The following is a 15,208-nucleotide window of genomic DNA, read 5'->3' as shown; positions in this document are numbered from 1 at the left end:
TGGAGGATCTTCAAAAAATTAAAAATAGAACTACCGTACGACCCAGGAATTCCACTTCTGGGAATATATCCAAGGGGGGGAAAAACACACTAACTCAAAAAGATCTACACTCACATCTTTATAGCGACATTATTTACAAGGCATGGAAACAACCTAAGTTTCCCCCAGTGGATGAATGGATAGAGAAGGTGTGGTGTGTTTATTTATATATATATATGCAATGGACTATTATTCAGCCATAGGAAACAAGGAAATCCTACCATTCAACAACAGATGCACCTTGAAGGCATTATGCTAAGTAAAATAAGTCAGACAGAGAAAGGCAAATACTGTACCATATCACTTATATGTAGAATCTTTAAAAAAGAAAACCAAACTCACAGAAAATGAGATCAGACTTGTGGTTACCAAAGGTGGAAGATGGGGAGGGGGAATATGGGAAGGTGGTCAAAAGGAACAAACTTCTAGTCATAAGATTATTTAGGATGTAATGTACCCATGATGCCTGTAGCAAATACTTCTGTGTGATATGTAGGAAAGTTCAGAGAATAAATACCAAGAGTTCTCATCACAAGGGAGAAAACTTTTTTCCTTTTTTTTCTTTCATTTCTTTTTATTGTATCTATATGAGAAAGTAGATGTTAGCTGAACTTATTTTAATCATTTCACAATATGTATAAATCAAACCATCATGCTGTTTTCCTTAAACTTACACAGTGATGTGTGCCAATTATTTCTCAATAAAACTGGGGGCAGGGGGAGGGAAATCAAGGTGCAGAATGTTAAATACAATATGATACCATGTATGGAAAACAAGAACAATACACAGAAGACTGCTATATGCTTCTTATGAGTATGTAAAAATTCACGTAAAAACATAGAAAATCTGGAAGATTACAGACTGATTTTATGACATTGGTCACCTCTGAGGATAAGGGCACAGTAAAGAGAAATTTAGCCCAATCTGTATACTGTTTAAATTTTTCACAAGGTAAATACATTTATGTATTACTTGAATGATTAAAAGTAATCTTTTAAAATAATCCTTTTTACATTTCCCCTTCTATTAAAAGTAGAACATTCCTGTGAAACCTTTTCTAAGCCAAAATGGCTTGAAATTAAGAAGTATTTTTATAGCATAGCAATTTTATATGGAAAAAGCTTCTTAATGTTTTGAAACCCAAAAAATAACTTCTCTTCGCCTCTTCTGATGCATTAGCACACATCTGGCTAGTGGATATATAAAATTAATTAAGGTCAAGGGGTACCTGGCTCAGTCAGTTGAGTGTCCAACTTCTGCTCAAGTCATGATCTCACAGTTTCTGAGTTCAAGCCCCACTTCAGGCTTGCTGCTGTCAGAGTAGACCCCACTTTGGATCTTCTGTCTCCCTTTCTCTCTGCCTCTCCTCTGCTCGCACTCTCTTTCTCTCAAAAAAAAAAAAAACATTTTAAGAAAAATAAAATAAATCGAGATCAAGCCTGTATGCTCACACAATTCAAAGCTATGGCTGCTTGATGCCGGATGTCATTCCTGGGTAGAAGCTTGGCGGTACCACTCTCACTGCTTGTGTAATGGCTCACTGCAAACCAAACGCTGAACTCTAGTTTTGCTTTTTGCCTTTATCATAAAAGCAAAAGTCCTGGTCAGATTTCTTTTGGTTAACGAAAGCAGATAGTATTGTAGGTCTTCCGTAAAAGCAAAGTGAGATAACACAAATTTTCAGAAAGCAGGGGACACCTGTGTTAGAGCCCAGGGGTGTTTTCCCAATGAGCCGTATCTCCTTACATCATCATTTTGTTAAATAGTAAGGGCATCAGACAAGTCCTTGACCTACCATGAGTTCAGTCATCTCTGGCTCGAAACTCATTGCACTTCAGGGTCCCTGGGGAGCCCTTCAAATGTAGCCTGCCCAGGTGTTACCCTCAACTGAATCAGAATCGCTACAGGAAGGACCCACATATCTGTGATTTTTCCAGATTTCCCGGGTGGTTCTGATACACGAGATGCCTGGAGCTGCGTTCCTGGGGAAGTCCATCCCTCCTCCAGTCCACTGATGGGAGGAATAAGCTGGGGGAAAGGCTTTTGCCCCAGCTTTGCCATTAACTAATAACCACATCATCTTCTGGCAACTTCTTTCACCTCCCAGGCTCTATTTTCCTTTGTGAAAGGATTAACTTGTTAGGTTGTCATGAGGATCAAATAAGACATGAAGTACTTTAAAAGTGTGAAAACACTTTCAGTAAGTGTTCTCACAGAAAGCCTTCCCTTCGGTCTCTTGCTGCTAATTCTCCTCAGAGAGCGTTTCTGATTTTAGGGTAGAAGATTTTAGGTAGAAGATGGAGTTCAATAAAGCGGACATTCGTTTTAGAGCCAAGTTCGCTCAGACACATTCATTGGGTAAAACAATCACTGACTGAGAAAACCTTCTACTTACAGCTAACATTTGAAGGATATAATGTGTGAGACGCATGTATCTCTCTTCCTCGCAAAACCCTGTGATCTAGATATTATAAAATTCCTTTTGAAAGTGAGGAAACTGAGACATCAGGAAGTTAAGTAACCTTCCCCAGGGCCACACAGCTCAGAAGTAGCAGTCTGAAGCCAATGTCAGAACTGACCCTGAACCTTTACTGTATCACCTTTTCAACCCTTTGATATAGTTAGTTTTATACCCCTGTATATTGAAAGACAGATGGTCACAGAGATATTCTAGACTTTGCCATGCTCTAGCAATTTGGTACTAAGTATCAAAAACCTTAAAACAATATATATATCATTGCAGAAGGCATGAACAGGCATTTCTCCAAAGAAGACATCCAGATGGCCAACAGACACATGAAAAGATGCTCAGCATCACTTATCATCAGGGAAATGCAAACCAAAACAATGAGAGATCACTCTCACCTGTCAGAATGGCTAAAAGCGAAAACACAAGAAACAAGTGCTGGCGAGGATGTGGAGAAAGGGGAATCCTCTTGCGCTGTTGGTGGGAATGCAAATTGGTGCAGCCACTAAAACACTTTGGAGGTTTTACAAAAAATTAAAAATAGAACTATTGTATGATATAGTAATTTCACTACTGGGAATTTACTCAAAAAAACACAAAAACACTAATTCAAAGGGACACATGCGCCTCTGTGTTTATTGCAGCATTATTTACAATAGGCAAACTAAGGATGCAGCCCAAGTGTCCATCGATAGATGAATGGATAAAGAAGGTGTGGAATGAATATATATGAATATGTGGATATAATGAATATATGAATATAAAAAAGTGACATCTTGCCATTTGCAACGACATGGATGGATGGATCCAGAGGATATAATGCTAAGTGAAATAAGTCAGTCAGAGAAAAGACAAATACCACACAATCTCACTCATATGTGGAATTTAAGAACTAAAACAAATGAATAAAGGGAAAGGAGAGAAAGAAAGAAACAGACAAACCAACAAACAGACTCTTAACTGTAGAGAACTCACTGATGGTTACCAGACATGAGGTGGATGGGAGGCTACGGGGGAAATAGGGGAAGGGGATTAAGATGAAGATAAAATAAATAAAGTAAAATAATTTTTAAAAACCGTACATCCCATTTGATCCACCAATTCTATTTCTACGAATTTATCTTAAGGAAATAATTGGACAAATGTCCAAATATCCAATTACAAGGATCTATATTATAGCATCAGAAGAAATCTGATCTTGGGAACAAGCAACATAAATTTTGGTATAGCCATCCAGGGGAATGCTGTGCGGAGATAAAAACTGATTACATCGACATGCAACTACTACTGCATGGAAATTTTAACTGAATAAAATACTTCATTAAAATTCCACATATTAAAGTGTGTGTGCATAGGTAAAACACATATATACACACTGAGCTTACTATGTATTCATGGAAAAGAATCTAGGATGAAATAGACCAAAGGGTTACCATAATTTTTCTCTTGAAAAATGCTTATGGATGATACTAATTGTATTCTCTTAACTTGTCTATATTTTTGTTTTTTATTTATTTGCTTATCTATGTCTTTTTTTTTCAATATTTTTATTTATTTCTAGGAGAGAGAGAGAGACAGCGTGAGCAGGGGAGGGTCAGAGAGAGAGGGAGACACAGACTCTGAAATAGGCTCCAGGCTCTGAGCTGGCAGTCAGCACAGAGCCCGACGCGGGGCTCGAACCCATGAACCACGAGATCATGACCTAAGCGAAAGTCGGACGCTTAACCGACTAAGCCACTCAGGCTTATCTATGTTTTAAAATAAATAGTACAATAATAAGAATGCTATTACAACTTTTTAACTTAAAATTTTTTAATTGTGGTAAAAAATATAAAATTCACCATCTTAACCATTTCTAAGGTTCGGTTCAGTAGTAGTAATGCACAGTACCCAGTAGTAGTAGTAGTTAAGCTAAGAGAATATAATTAGAATCACCCATAGTCATTTATCAAGAGAAAAATTATGATAGCACTTTGGTCTATTTCTGTCTAGATCTTTTCTACGAACACAGTTCAATAGTGTTAAGTGTATTTTCATTGTTGTGTAAATGTTATTACTTTTGTAATGAGAAACAAACACAATTTTCCTTCTTAAAAATGCCACTCACTGTATTAAAATGAAAAAATAACACACTGGGTTGGGGTGCGCCTGGGTGGCTCAGTCAGTTAGCATCTGACTCTTGATTTTGGCTTCTTTCATGGTCTCACGGTTGGTAAGACCGATCCCAGCATCAGGCTTTGCACTGACAGCTCAGAGCCTGCTTGGGATTCTTACTCTCCCTCTCTCTCTCTGCCCCTCCCCTCCTCTCTTTTACTCTCTCTCTCTCTCAAAAAAAATAAATAAAATTAACACACTGTACTATCTTTGAAAAGGCAATGTGACACCCATAGATGTTTTCCCAACCTGCAGGTACCTTTGTAAATGACATCTATCCATCTTCCTAAGGTAAAGAAATAGCTTGAGTGGGCACTAGGCTCCTTAGTCACTTTTAGACAGTGGCTCATATCTGGGACTGTAACAGCCAGTTTAATCCTTCACAGTAGGCAGATGACAGGCAAAGGAAGAGCTCTGCCTCCCCCTCCCAGCCCCAAGATGCTCCACTCTTACATTAAAGAAGTGAGTATTCAGTCTCCAGTCATGACAAGAAGCTGCCTGCCTCGCTGATGGAATGCCTTCTGTTTTCCAGATTATTGCTTATCAGCCCTATGGGAAGTCTGTGGATTGGTGGGCATTTGGAGTCCTGCTATATGAAATGTTGGCTGGGCAGGTAATTGAATTTTAAATGACTGGTAAGAAAAGTCCTTCCCCAACCCCATCTGCATGGTTTCTCTATACAAAGATGTCCGATTGATACCAGCTCATAGATTGGGACCCCTAGGACTTCCTTGGCTGGTTACCCTGGCCCTTGAAGCCCCTGAGTGTGGCCTCACTGTGGACCCCAGGGAAAAGGGCCCAATGGTTTGGGGCAGTGGAGGAGGGTCAGGCAGGACCCCTCTCTTCCCACACTATCCTCTGCTCCACAGGCACCCTTTGAAGGGGAGGATGAGGACGAGCTCTTCCAGTCCATCATGGAACACAACGTGGCTTACCCAAAGTCCATGTCCAAGGAAGCTGTAGCCATCTGCAAAGGGGTGAGTGAGCCCCAGGACCCTGCAGAAGGACGCCTCACCCAGGGAGACAGGGGGAATGGAGACCGAACTCTGCTTGCTGGTCTGTGAGCCTGGCATGGACCTCCCGGAGCAAAGGGAGGTTTTTTTCCAGCCTGCACAAATGTACCAGAGAGGTCTGCCTGCAACACTGTCTTGCTGCTGGCCGGGCTCCAGGCTGTAGCCCGCACGGGGGAATGCATACTGAGTGAATGAGATAGGAAGCACAGAGACTCTGCCAAAGAGCTGGGACCCATGGGAAGGTGTGCAAGAGGTCTGCGGCACGGATCTGTCAGCCTTGCCCTGCTCTGTGTGTGCGTGTGCGTGTGCGTGTGTGGTTAATACCAACAGCGTGGAACTTTTGTCTTAACAATGTATCATGTAATATTTAGTTTAAGGGATTCTCTGGATACGCTGACCCAAATGTTGTGTCTTCAAAACCCCTGTCTTCCCTCACCCAACCCACAAAGGGCCGAAAAGCATTCGCGTTTTATATGTATGCAGACTGCACCTGTGAAGAGGGCGGGCACATGTGTGCTGGTGAAGATTGCTTTGTTATATATCTGGCATTAGGCCAACTGTGCTCCCAGTGACCTGGGTGAGTCCCTGGAGATCCTTGGTCCTCACCTTTGGTGCCATCAGGATGACCTGAAGTGCTTCTCCAGATTGTACATAACCTCAATCTCACCCCAGAGACTGTCTGAACATCTGTAAAAGTCTGCAAAAATCCCCTTGTGGCTTGAAAACCACTGCTTTTCAACCCATTACCCAAATGTGGGAACATTTCAGCTCTGATGGAAGTGTGAAAACACTATGAAAGCCGCAGAGAATATGGCCCATGGATCCTGCCTTTATGAAGTATTCACTCTCCCACCAGTTGAGAGGACAGGTCCATTTTCAAGGCTAGGGCATGGCCATGCCTTCCCAGTGGGTTCCCACCTGTGTGTCTGAATAAGCCAGGACTGGCGGTCTTAGATCCTGGGGGCATTTGCTGGTTTCCCACTGCCCAATCCAGCCCCACTCTTCTTGGCCCCAGTCAATGCCTGGTGGGCTGTGTGGACGCAGAAAAGCTGGAAAACGCAGGCACTTTGTATTAGCTGGGCTAACCTCTCCAGGTAGAGCACCTTGTCACACCACCTAGATTCTTACTCTTGGTCAATCACCTGAGCCTTGTATCTTAGCTGCATAGGTTACGCTGCAAATACCCCTGGGGAAACCACGTGCAAATTCGTCTGAATCCCCAACATCTTGAAGTGAATTGCATGAAAATATTTTCTTTGAGAGCATGAGGCAAGGGGAGGGAAAATGAACAGATAATAGAGACCCAGAGGTTCATTAGGAACTTAAGTGAGGCTTGTAAAGAAGAAGACGACACAGTGTAAGGCCAGGGCGGACCCCCTACAGACATTTTGTTGTGGAGGAGGAAGAGTGGGTGGAGGTCATCTACTGAGTTTTAGTTTGTGTAGTAATTGCCACCATTTAAAGGGCAAGGGATTTCCTGTAAACATTAACTTTCCAGTTTCTCTTAAGAAATCTGATCCCGCCATGCTGGTCCGTCCTTCCTATAAAGCACCAGCCAGCTGGATGGGCAGCCCATGTCCCCTTTAGATAGGGCGTGCCTTTTCCAATTTGCAGAAATCCCCATCTGGCCCAGTTTCATCTGGGTTCAAATCCTGGTCTTGGCATCAGCTGCCCTGTGGCTGTAGGGAAGTTCCTCAACCTTATCTGTGGATTGAGGATAATAATAGTACTCCATACAGGATTCTTTGATGACTAAATGAGTTCATACAAGTGGATCACTTAAACAGAGCCTGGCGTTCTGATCCAAAATCCATGGGCCATTATTATTATTATTACTGTTACTAATGCCGGCACTACTACATCATATGCCAGGCCCTTCTTGGCATCTAAGTATGCAGACACGGCCATAGGAATTGTTTCAAGTGGGGGATTTGGGAGCTCAAGACCCTTTGCAAATCTCAACCCTTCCACTTCCTAGGTGTGTGCTCCTACTCTGTACCTGTGAGCTTCTGTTTCTTTATCTCTAAAAATGGAATAATAACCCCCATTGATCATTGAGTTGTCTGAGAGCGTTAAGTCAGGTAACATAAGAGAAAGCTCCTTGTGTGGTATCAGCGCATAGTAGGTGCTTAATACATGCTCAAGACATTCCCCTTCACGTCTCTTCCCTGCTGGGACAGCTGGGGGTTCTAAGTGGGTCATGGAGGAGAGAGGATTTTCCAGGTCAGCTGCATTCAGCTTCAGCTCCAATTAGCGGTTTCCCTGGTGGAGCAGATTTCTATTAATTTAGGACCCATAACCTTCAGGATTAACTGGGGTGACTTCTTTTTACTATTGGGTTCAAGGACCTTTCTGAATCGAGTGGGCTGAGTCCAGTGTGGGCTCTTTCTTCAAGGTTGAGGCTCCAAAGAAGAGATGACGCTCAAGCGAACAGCAAACACTTCCTCCGGAACCACAGGCCCCAGGGGATGCATCTGGGAGGTGACCAGAGATGGGAACAGTGATTAAACCCAGCTGTCTGCCTGGCTTCAGGCATATCGGCTCTGAGTGCAGTAACTGGGCAGAGACTCACATTAGTGCTGGATGATTCTGCAGTGGCTTTTCTTTGCTTGGCCATCCTTGTCCTTACACGGAAATTGAGCTAGGCTTTTGAAAAACGTTCCATTCCCATTGAAGTCCTTTCTTTATATATCCTTCCCATTAAAGGACCTATTTTCTGCCAGGAAAAAAAAATTAGTGTAACTTTGTTCAGAATGCACTCCTACTTTGAACAAACTTAAAGCAGACAGAGGCCCCCTTTGGCCACATGTTCTCACAAAAGCAAGCAGAATGCATGACAGAGCAGCTAGAGCTCTGAATGGGGCGGATCTGCTGGAAGCATGGCTCTGCTACTTAGCTGTGTGCCTCTGGGCAAATGACTACTTCTCTAGACTGGTTTCTTATCTGGAAAAGGATGATAATAGTTGTAAAGTGTAAATAAAGGTGAAAGAGTAATGGCTGGGAAGCCTTTAGCATGGATCCTGGGTGCACAGGAAGTACTCAGTACACAGAGGCCATCATTGGTAGTATTACTGGTAGTACTAACCTAAACCTCATAGCCCTTCCTTTCCTCCTATCCTAACCCTACAGAGCTGTTAGGGCTTGACCCAATGTGCTTGCCCTCAATAAGCCCTTCCTGGCCAAGCCACACCACAAATATCCCTGGGGAGCCCACATACGAAGAGCTTTGTTATTAAAAGCCCAAGTTCTGGGGATGCCTGGGTAGTTCAGTTGGTTGAGTTGGTCATGATCTCATGGTTCGTGGGATTGAGCCCCATATCGGGCTCTGCTCTGACAGCACAGAGCCTGCTTGGGATTCTCTCTCTCTCTGCTCCTTCCCACCTGTCACCTCAAAATAAATAAATAAACTTTTAAAAATAACATAAAGGCCCAAGTTCTGGAGAAGGCAGAGGTGAGATCCAAGCTCAGTGCTGCCACTTCTTACCTCCCCAAGTCCTTGCTAGTTGCTTAACCTCTTTGAATGTCAATTGCCTGGTCATTTAAATGGGAAAAATAATAAACCCATCTCACTGGGTTATTGTGGGAATCAGGTACATGCAAATCAGGTAGCAGCCTAGACTAGAAGTTCCCACTTATTTTCCCCCTGAGAAATAGCACATATGGAGAATACGTGCTCGTGTGTGTGTGTGTGTGTGTGTGTGTGTGTGTGTGTGTGTTTAGGGGGATAGTTTCTGATGACAAGTTATCTGGAAGCAGGAATCAGACTAGGCTGAATGTCCAGCAGGGTAGGCTATACATTGCTGGGTTCATCTCTTTGCTACAGTCTAAGGACTCTGACATCATGGTGTCAGGTCAACTCTGGGAGGCTTCTTGGTCTTGTATGTTCCATTGCTTGTTTTTCCTCTTTGAGGTCTTCTTGTTGGGTTTCCTCCATCTTTGCTCTCTGTGCCTTTGCTCAAGTATTGAGATCAGACATATTTTCATGCTGCTTTGGATTCATTTACAAGAGGAAGCCTGTCTAGTTTCATCTTGGAGCATCTATTCATCTTGTTATTTAGCACTGGCTCAGAGACCCAAAGATGGAGGGTTCTGATAATTAAGTAATTTAAATGGAACACCAAAGAAACCTCAGTGGAGTTTAGTGTAATGTGTGATACAAGCAAAATGAGCTGGGTTAGCTTTTGACTATTTAATGAGCTTTCAGAAAGTAATTACTGAAACTTGGGTCCATTTGACTAATATTTTTTCTTCTGTTTTGTCATTTTCACAAGTGCTTTACTGAGAAATGCAAATATTATCAGAATGAATGTGGCCTTTGCCTTGGTCACACTCCAGCTTTCTCGAGGTGGGAGGCGGGACATTTGAAGATATTGAAACTGTCCTCATTAAATGCACCAGTAATTGCATAAAACTCATTCTTAAATCAGAATGCATCGTGTGACATTTCTAACTTGAAGTTCAGGGCCACATTGAGGCTTAATTTTGATTAACCATAAGCAATCTTGCTTTGGGACGAGGAGTGGCAGGCACTGTTACTGGGTCCTCTGATTATAAAGACCTCTCTAGGAAAGTATTGTTGGAATGAAAAAGAGAAGATAAAAATTGAGTCTCTCATTGTCCTTTCTTCCCTAATTCATTGGACTCCTCATTTCTGAGCAGCTCACGTGTCCTTCTCCGAAGTTCATTAAATTCAACCTTTCTCTTCTCTTGAAGCTGATGACCAAACACCCAGGCAAACGTCTGGGTTGTGGACCTGAAGGTGAACGTGATATCAAAGAGCATGCATTTTTCCGGTATATTGATTGGGAGAAACTTGAACGCAAAGAGATTCAGCCCCCGTATAAGCCAAAAGCCGTAAGTAAACTGTTCCCTCTGACTCTTGGATTCACACCCATAACACACTCTCTCGTCTCCCGATTGTGTGTGCCCTCGGTGTTCTGAGGGGTGGACATCGATGCCCCTCTCAAATCTGTCTGTAAGTGCTCCCGTCAATGCACACAGTCACTGGGTAAAAACATGGAGATCTCCGTTCGCACAGCCCGGCCTCTGCAGATGTGGGAGAGGCTGGATACGAGCTGGTGCTTTGTAGTTTCAGTTATTATGACTGTCTTCACTGGCAACTTTTTGGAGATGGCTTTTCGGTGAGCACGGTCTGGTTTTGGACCGTGACAAAGAGTCCCTGGTTCTTTCCTTGGTTCGACTGTATCATTTTCTCTTCAAACGACATTGGAAAGGTCATGTTACGGTATTTAAGTTTAATTCTGAAACACACAGTCCGAGGCGGTAAATAAGACAACACCACCAACCGCCTCCCACCCGAGGCGAAATCGAATAAAAGTAAACGCCGTCCTGCTCATAGGCCTCTTGGAGACTCTGAGTGTAGACACAGCTGTGAGGCAATGGCTATAGTATAAGAATACAGGCCTCCCATTTCCACAGTCTGCGCCCACCGGAGAATTTTCCATCCCCGGAGACTCGGCCGGACGTATTGTCAGACACGGGGAGGAGGAGTTCACCCTGAGTTAATCCGGACTGCAGTTCCCCAGACAGGATACTTCTTTGTTAGACAAAGAAGAGCGGAGACCCGGTGACTTTACTATGAGCTCTGAAACTGCCTACTGAGGCTGAAACGTGCACATAAACACTGTCATTGAAACCTGAAATTGTAAGATCAATGACGATAACGGTAGTTATTATGATATTATTATTCATTTCTTGGCCACTTATTAGGCGCCGGGCACCATATTATGCACTTCCACATGTGGCATCTGATGAAATCCTCGCCACAGCCTGTTGCATAGGTGCTTTACTCAGTGTCCTGGAAGAGAAAAATGGAGGCTCGGAGAGGTTACATGCTCTGTCCAGGGTCACTCGGCCGATGTGCGAGGGAACAGGGAAAGCCTCCCCAGTAGTGTGCCTGGGTGGCTCAGTCCCTGACTTTGGCTCAGGTCATGATCTCGCAGTTTGTGAGTTCGAGCCCCGCATTGGCCTCTGTGCTGACAGATCGGAGCCTGGAGTCTGGAGCCTGCTTCAGATTCTGTGCCTCCCTCTCTCTCTCTGCCTCTCACCTATTTGTACTCTCTCTTCCTCTCAAAAATAAATAAAAACATATTAAAAAATTAAACAAACAAACAAACAAAGCCTCCCAGGTGATTCTCACATTTCCCCGGTGTTGCACCTTCCGGGCCATCTCACACCATTAACATCCCTGCTTTACAGCATCCTTGATGCGTCCTGTGTCTCTCTTGATACTCCCTGGAGTTAGGAAGCCAGGTTATTTAGAGACAGCCAGTTCCACCTTGCGGCCTTTTTAATTGTGGCAAACTTACATGTTGGTGTCTAATCAGCTTCCCCCGAGCTGCGATCCCTCTGGCCTATTCTGTCCTCCACAGCCTCTTTCTCTGCAGAGCATCCTTCAGACATTTGCAGATGCTGGTCTTATACTCCCGAGTCCTGTGATTTCCAGGTTGAACCCCCTGCCCCCCCCCAAACACACATACATGCACACCTTCCACCTGCAAGCATGTCCCAAATGACATCACCTGCATGTGCCATTTGTCTTCCAGGTCACCAACATACGTCTTCAAATACAGGCACAGGATTGAGCACAATATCTCTAATAGTGTCTGACCCTTAAGTGACTACAGTGGGTCCAACAAACATCTCTTGGTTATTCTAGAGCTGGTGACCTTGGACAAGCTTGCCCCCGTTTCATCACCTGTGATTCAGCGATGTGAATGGTCTCTGCATCAGAGAGTCGTTATGACACATAAAGTGCTCAGTGCATGCCGGGCACACAGTCCTCACTCTTGGAGACTTGATAATGATTGTTGTCAGCCACGTCACACATTGATTGATGTCTGGGGTGCAGGGTCTTTGAGGGGTAGAACGGTGTCGAGTCCAGCTGATGCTGTTCCTAAAGATGATGTCCATGGGTGCCCTGGGCGTCACAGAGGGACACTGCATGTCCTAGGCAGGACTGTCACTTCTAATGAACCATTTGGTAAAAGACCAAAATGGCAGTCTGGGAGAGAAGAACAGGTTCTCTGTTCAGGAAACTGGGAACTCAGAGATGGGACCCAAAACTTATAGGGGTTTTGTGGGCTAATTGTGATGTCTCAAAATGTGGACCCTTCCCCCCACTTGGTTGGTGGAAAGATGCAAATGTCCTTATCTCAACCAGCATTGCACCGGTGCCATTCTGGGTAGAGTTCATTCTTTAGTTGTAGAGCAGTGGTTTTCAAAGTGTGGTCTCCAGAGCAGCAGAATCTTCCAGGAATCTGAGGAATGAAGTGCTCGGGCCCCTCCCCAGAAACCATGAATGAGAAACCCTGGGGGTGGGGCCCCCCAGGTGAATCTGATGTGCCCCAAGGCTGAGGTTTTGTGCTGTGGAGTTCAGTGTTAAAAGCTCAGAGGCTGGGGAAACATAGCAAGGAGGAAAATTTCTTTAAGGGGAAGACATTGGTTCTCACCTAGTCTGGGTGAGGGGTTGTGCCTTCCTGGAATAGGTCACTGGCTCTGGTGCCTCCAAGGCCAGGCAGGTAACATAAATAGGAGAGAGGGAGTAGCTGGAGACACAGACAGACTGCAGGACTGGCGAGTTGGCTACAAAGCCCCAAGGGCATTCACCTCCAGCCGCACAGTCACAGGGTCCTGTTGACCATTACTAATGATCATAATCTTCTTTTTTAATTATCCATAATAACAACTACCTTTTTCTGGGCTTCTAAGAGCCAGGTTTGCCCTGCGGGGAAATAGACTCTGCATGCTTTATCTACATCGAGATTTTTAGATGAGAGCTCACTAGTTTTTGATATATCAGCCACAAATTTTTAAAAATTAAATCCAGTTCAGGCCGAAGTAAACACATCCACAAGTCGTATGTGGCCCAAGAACTCAGTTTAAAATTGAGGGGAGTAGTGATGACTCAAAGTCTGGTTGACATTTAACTGGCTCCTGTTAGTACTGGTTCTTTACAATGGAGTCCATTCGGACTGGGTAAATATTTTGAAACTTCCTGCTGAGCAATAATGAATATAAAAATATCTAGCCAGTGCCTGGCTCATAAAGATACTTAGGAAAAAGTAGCTGTTCTGACCACTGATGTTATAAAAAGACTACAATAATTAATAAGAAGTCAATGGGACCCTCAGCCTGTTCTGTATTTGATAATGGTTTCCAACCAGCAAGTGGCTTGAATCACCTCTTGTGGGCTGATCAGCAGCTTTCGAAGTATAGTGATTGCCCTGCACTGTATATTTCAAGATGTTCAGCCACCGGCTCTAAGGGGAAGCAGGAACTGACTGCCCTTGCTCCCTGAGATTGAATTAGAAATAATAATAATGGATGCACCACCCCCTCTTCCAATTCAGCCTGCACATATGCTTTTCAGTGGTGGGTGCCGGCCTTCAGTCCTCATCCCACTCGAGGATTTCACATTTCCCCTTCCACACACCCTCCCCAAGGCCCGTGGTAAGTGTGTGCAAGTGCCATGTGCCTTGTGAGTTATTAAAAGGCATGCATGTATCTGTCAGTGTTCCTGATTCATGCATGCTATTAAGCAGAGTGCAGCGGGAGGGAAAAAAAAACACCACGGGGTAATAACAGAGGATTATATTCAAACATCAGTGAAGGGTGCTATTATTGGAGGTTCATCAACGGGTTTTGCCGTCTTCTGTTATGGCAAGGAGCTGTATGTGGAGTATTGTCCATAACTACTGAGATACACTAGCTTTGATGCATTCTTTCACATACCTGAGTGGTTTTTTTTAAATGTGCCTCTGACTGTGTCACTCTTGCTTAAAGCTTCCCTGATGGCTCTCTGCTGCCCCCTGGAATCATGCCTATCTTCCCTTCCCAGCTCTGTCCGGGCACAGCCATCCGGGCACATGTCCACAGGACATCCGGGGATGTCCACACCCCTCCCCACGCTACGCCCACCTCCATCCTCCAATCCTTGTTGGTGGCTGGCTCTTTCCCCCTCGTCAGATCAGGAGAACATCACCCCCTCAGGGAGGCTCTTATTGATTCTCTGCTAGTGTCCTATCAACAAACTCATCACATTTTATTGTAATTGCTTGTTCAGCGTGATGTCTGTCTTCTTGACTAGGACTGAAGGGTTCTGACTGTCTTTGTCAAGGTTGATTCCTGGTACTTAACATAAGGTTTAAAGCCGAGCAGGCACTTAATAATTTTTACTGAATAAATGAAGGAATCTATGAACGGCTGTAAGGTATGAGGCTGCGGTGCTCTGTGCAGAAAGGAACATAAGGGATTCTTTAGGGATATATACTAGGACCTGGGGTGTTTTTCTCATGTGTAGAAGGGCATCTCAAATGCATAGGTTGTTGTGTATGTTTCTAAAGGGCTCGATCTGAGTGCTGAGTTGTATCAGTCATGGCATCGCGTGGTTGTGCACATGTGGGGAGAGCATGGGGAAGGATCGGTGATGCAGCACGTGAATCCTTGCCCTTTGGATCGTGGGCCATGGTTCCCGCAGCCCGTGGTCGCCCAGTTCAGTGTTACGGGTGCCCT

At 44.2% G+C, this 15,208-nt stretch overlaps 1 protein-coding gene across 1 annotated transcript in view; it reads left to right on the top strand.

Annotated features, from left to right (window-relative positions):
• PRKCB (protein kinase C beta) overlaps positions 1 to 15,208 on the top strand; it is a 327,110-nt gene that overhangs the window by 291,294 nt on the left and 20,608 nt on the right. Inside the window, exons 15-17 of the mRNA XM_077760560.1 lie at positions 5,194 to 5,274; positions 5,531 to 5,638; positions 10,388 to 10,528. Coding sequence (XP_077616686.1) covers positions 5,194 to 5,274; positions 5,531 to 5,638; positions 10,388 to 10,528 — 330 coding nt within the window. The remainder of the gene's footprint in view (positions 1 to 5,193; positions 5,275 to 5,530; positions 5,639 to 10,387; positions 10,529 to 15,208) is intronic.

This window comes from Crocuta crocuta, unplaced genomic scaffold (assembly GCF_008692635.1).
Source record: "Crocuta crocuta isolate KB4526 unplaced genomic scaffold, BGI_CrCroc_1.0 scaffold73, whole genome shotgun sequence".
In the NCBI taxonomy this organism is placed as follows: Eukaryota; Metazoa; Chordata; class Mammalia; order Carnivora; family Hyaenidae; genus Crocuta; species Crocuta crocuta.
The sequence above is the reverse complement of the archived record's forward strand: the minus strand, read 5'-3'. Positions and strand labels throughout refer to the sequence as shown.